We start from the raw sequence: 1,233 nt of genomic DNA on the forward strand, positions 1-1,233 counted from the left end.
GGGGGGGGGGCGGGAAGGCACAGGGCGCAGGGCGGTCTCTTGTGTGCCGGCACATTGCAAGCCAGGGCAGTCGCCTGTTGCCGGCCAGATCTTCGCTCCTCCTCTCCCTGGCCGCCGCCCACCCGCCCCCCCTCCCTCTATTTGCATCCTCTTGCCTAAGTCTCGGTTTCGCCATCACCCCGATGCGCATTGTCTCGTGGAACATCAACGGCATCCGGTCACTGCTGGAGGCGCCCGGGGAGCTGTTTGCCCCGGCGCAAGCGGCCCAGGGCCGGCCGGTACTTGGTCGCCTGGCCCCGGAGGAGGCCTGCCGTGCGGTGGCCGACACGCTGGCCCGCGCCGGCGGCCTGGCCGACGCCCAGGCCACCCCCTTTGACCAGATCCTTTATCGTTTGGGCGGAGGGCCACGGTGTGGCGCCGGGTGTCCCTGCGCCGAGCCGGGCGAGGCCGCGAATCCGGACATTGGCCCGGGGTTTTACGACTTGCCGGACATCGTGTGCTTGCAGGAGACCCGCGTCCAGCGGGACACCTTGCCGGAGGCCGCCTGCCGGGTCGGGCTCTATGATGGGTACTTTGCATTTGTGCACGCCACCGGCAGGGGCGGCTACTCCGGTGTGGCGACGCTGGTCCGGCGGCCGGCTGGCCGGGCGGCCTGCAGCAAGCTGCCCTGCCCCCGCGAGGGGGTCTGGTCCGTGAGCGAGGCCATGTCCAGCCTGCTGGAGCCCACCGAGGCCGAGAGCACTGCCGCCCTGGCTGCCGGGCACTCGGTGGATGATTGGCGCGTGGCTCTTGCCCACGAGGCCGGTCTCCAGCCGGGGCGCCTTCGCACCCTGGACAGCGAGGGCCGAGCGGTGCTGACGATGCACGGGCGGCCGGGCGGTGCTGACGGCACCAGCGACTCGCGCTTTCTCCTCGTCAATGTGTACATCCCCCATGCGGATGACTCGCTGCAGGTGGACGCGTCCGCCGGCGATGCGTCCGAGCTGGAGCGCCTCCTCTTTAAGCTGGACTTCTTGTGCCTGCTACGCGCGCGGCTGGATCGTATGTGCATCGCCGCTGGCCCGGCCCAAACGACTGGCCCCTTGACTGACCCGACCGTGCTTCTCGGCAACCAGGCTTCCGCCAAGTATCCCGCGTGCCCATCATCCTGGCCGGGGACTTGAACATTTGGCGCCGAGCGGAAACCGACACCTGGCGGGCCTTCTGGCCCGGGCCCGGGGCGCATTCATCCGT

General features: G+C 70.0%; 1 protein-coding gene across 1 annotated transcript in view; it reads left to right on the plus strand.

The window, feature by feature from the left end:
• Nucleotides 1-182: 182 nt before the first annotated feature.
• Nucleotides 183-1,233, plus strand: part of H696_04234 (hypothetical protein) — a gene marked incomplete at its 5' end in the record, with an annotated part of 4,387 nt that continues 3,336 nt past the window's right edge. Inside the window, one exon of the mRNA XM_009498113.1 lies at nucleotides 183-1,097. Coding sequence (XP_009496388.1) covers nucleotides 183-1,097 — 915 coding nt within the window. The remainder of the gene's footprint in view (nucleotides 1,098-1,233) is intronic.

Source organism: Fonticula alba, assembly GCF_000388065.1.
Source record: "Fonticula alba strain ATCC 38817 unplaced genomic scaffold supercont2.7, whole genome shotgun sequence".
Classification (NCBI taxonomy): Eukaryota; order Rotosphaerida; family Fonticulaceae; genus Fonticula; species Fonticula alba.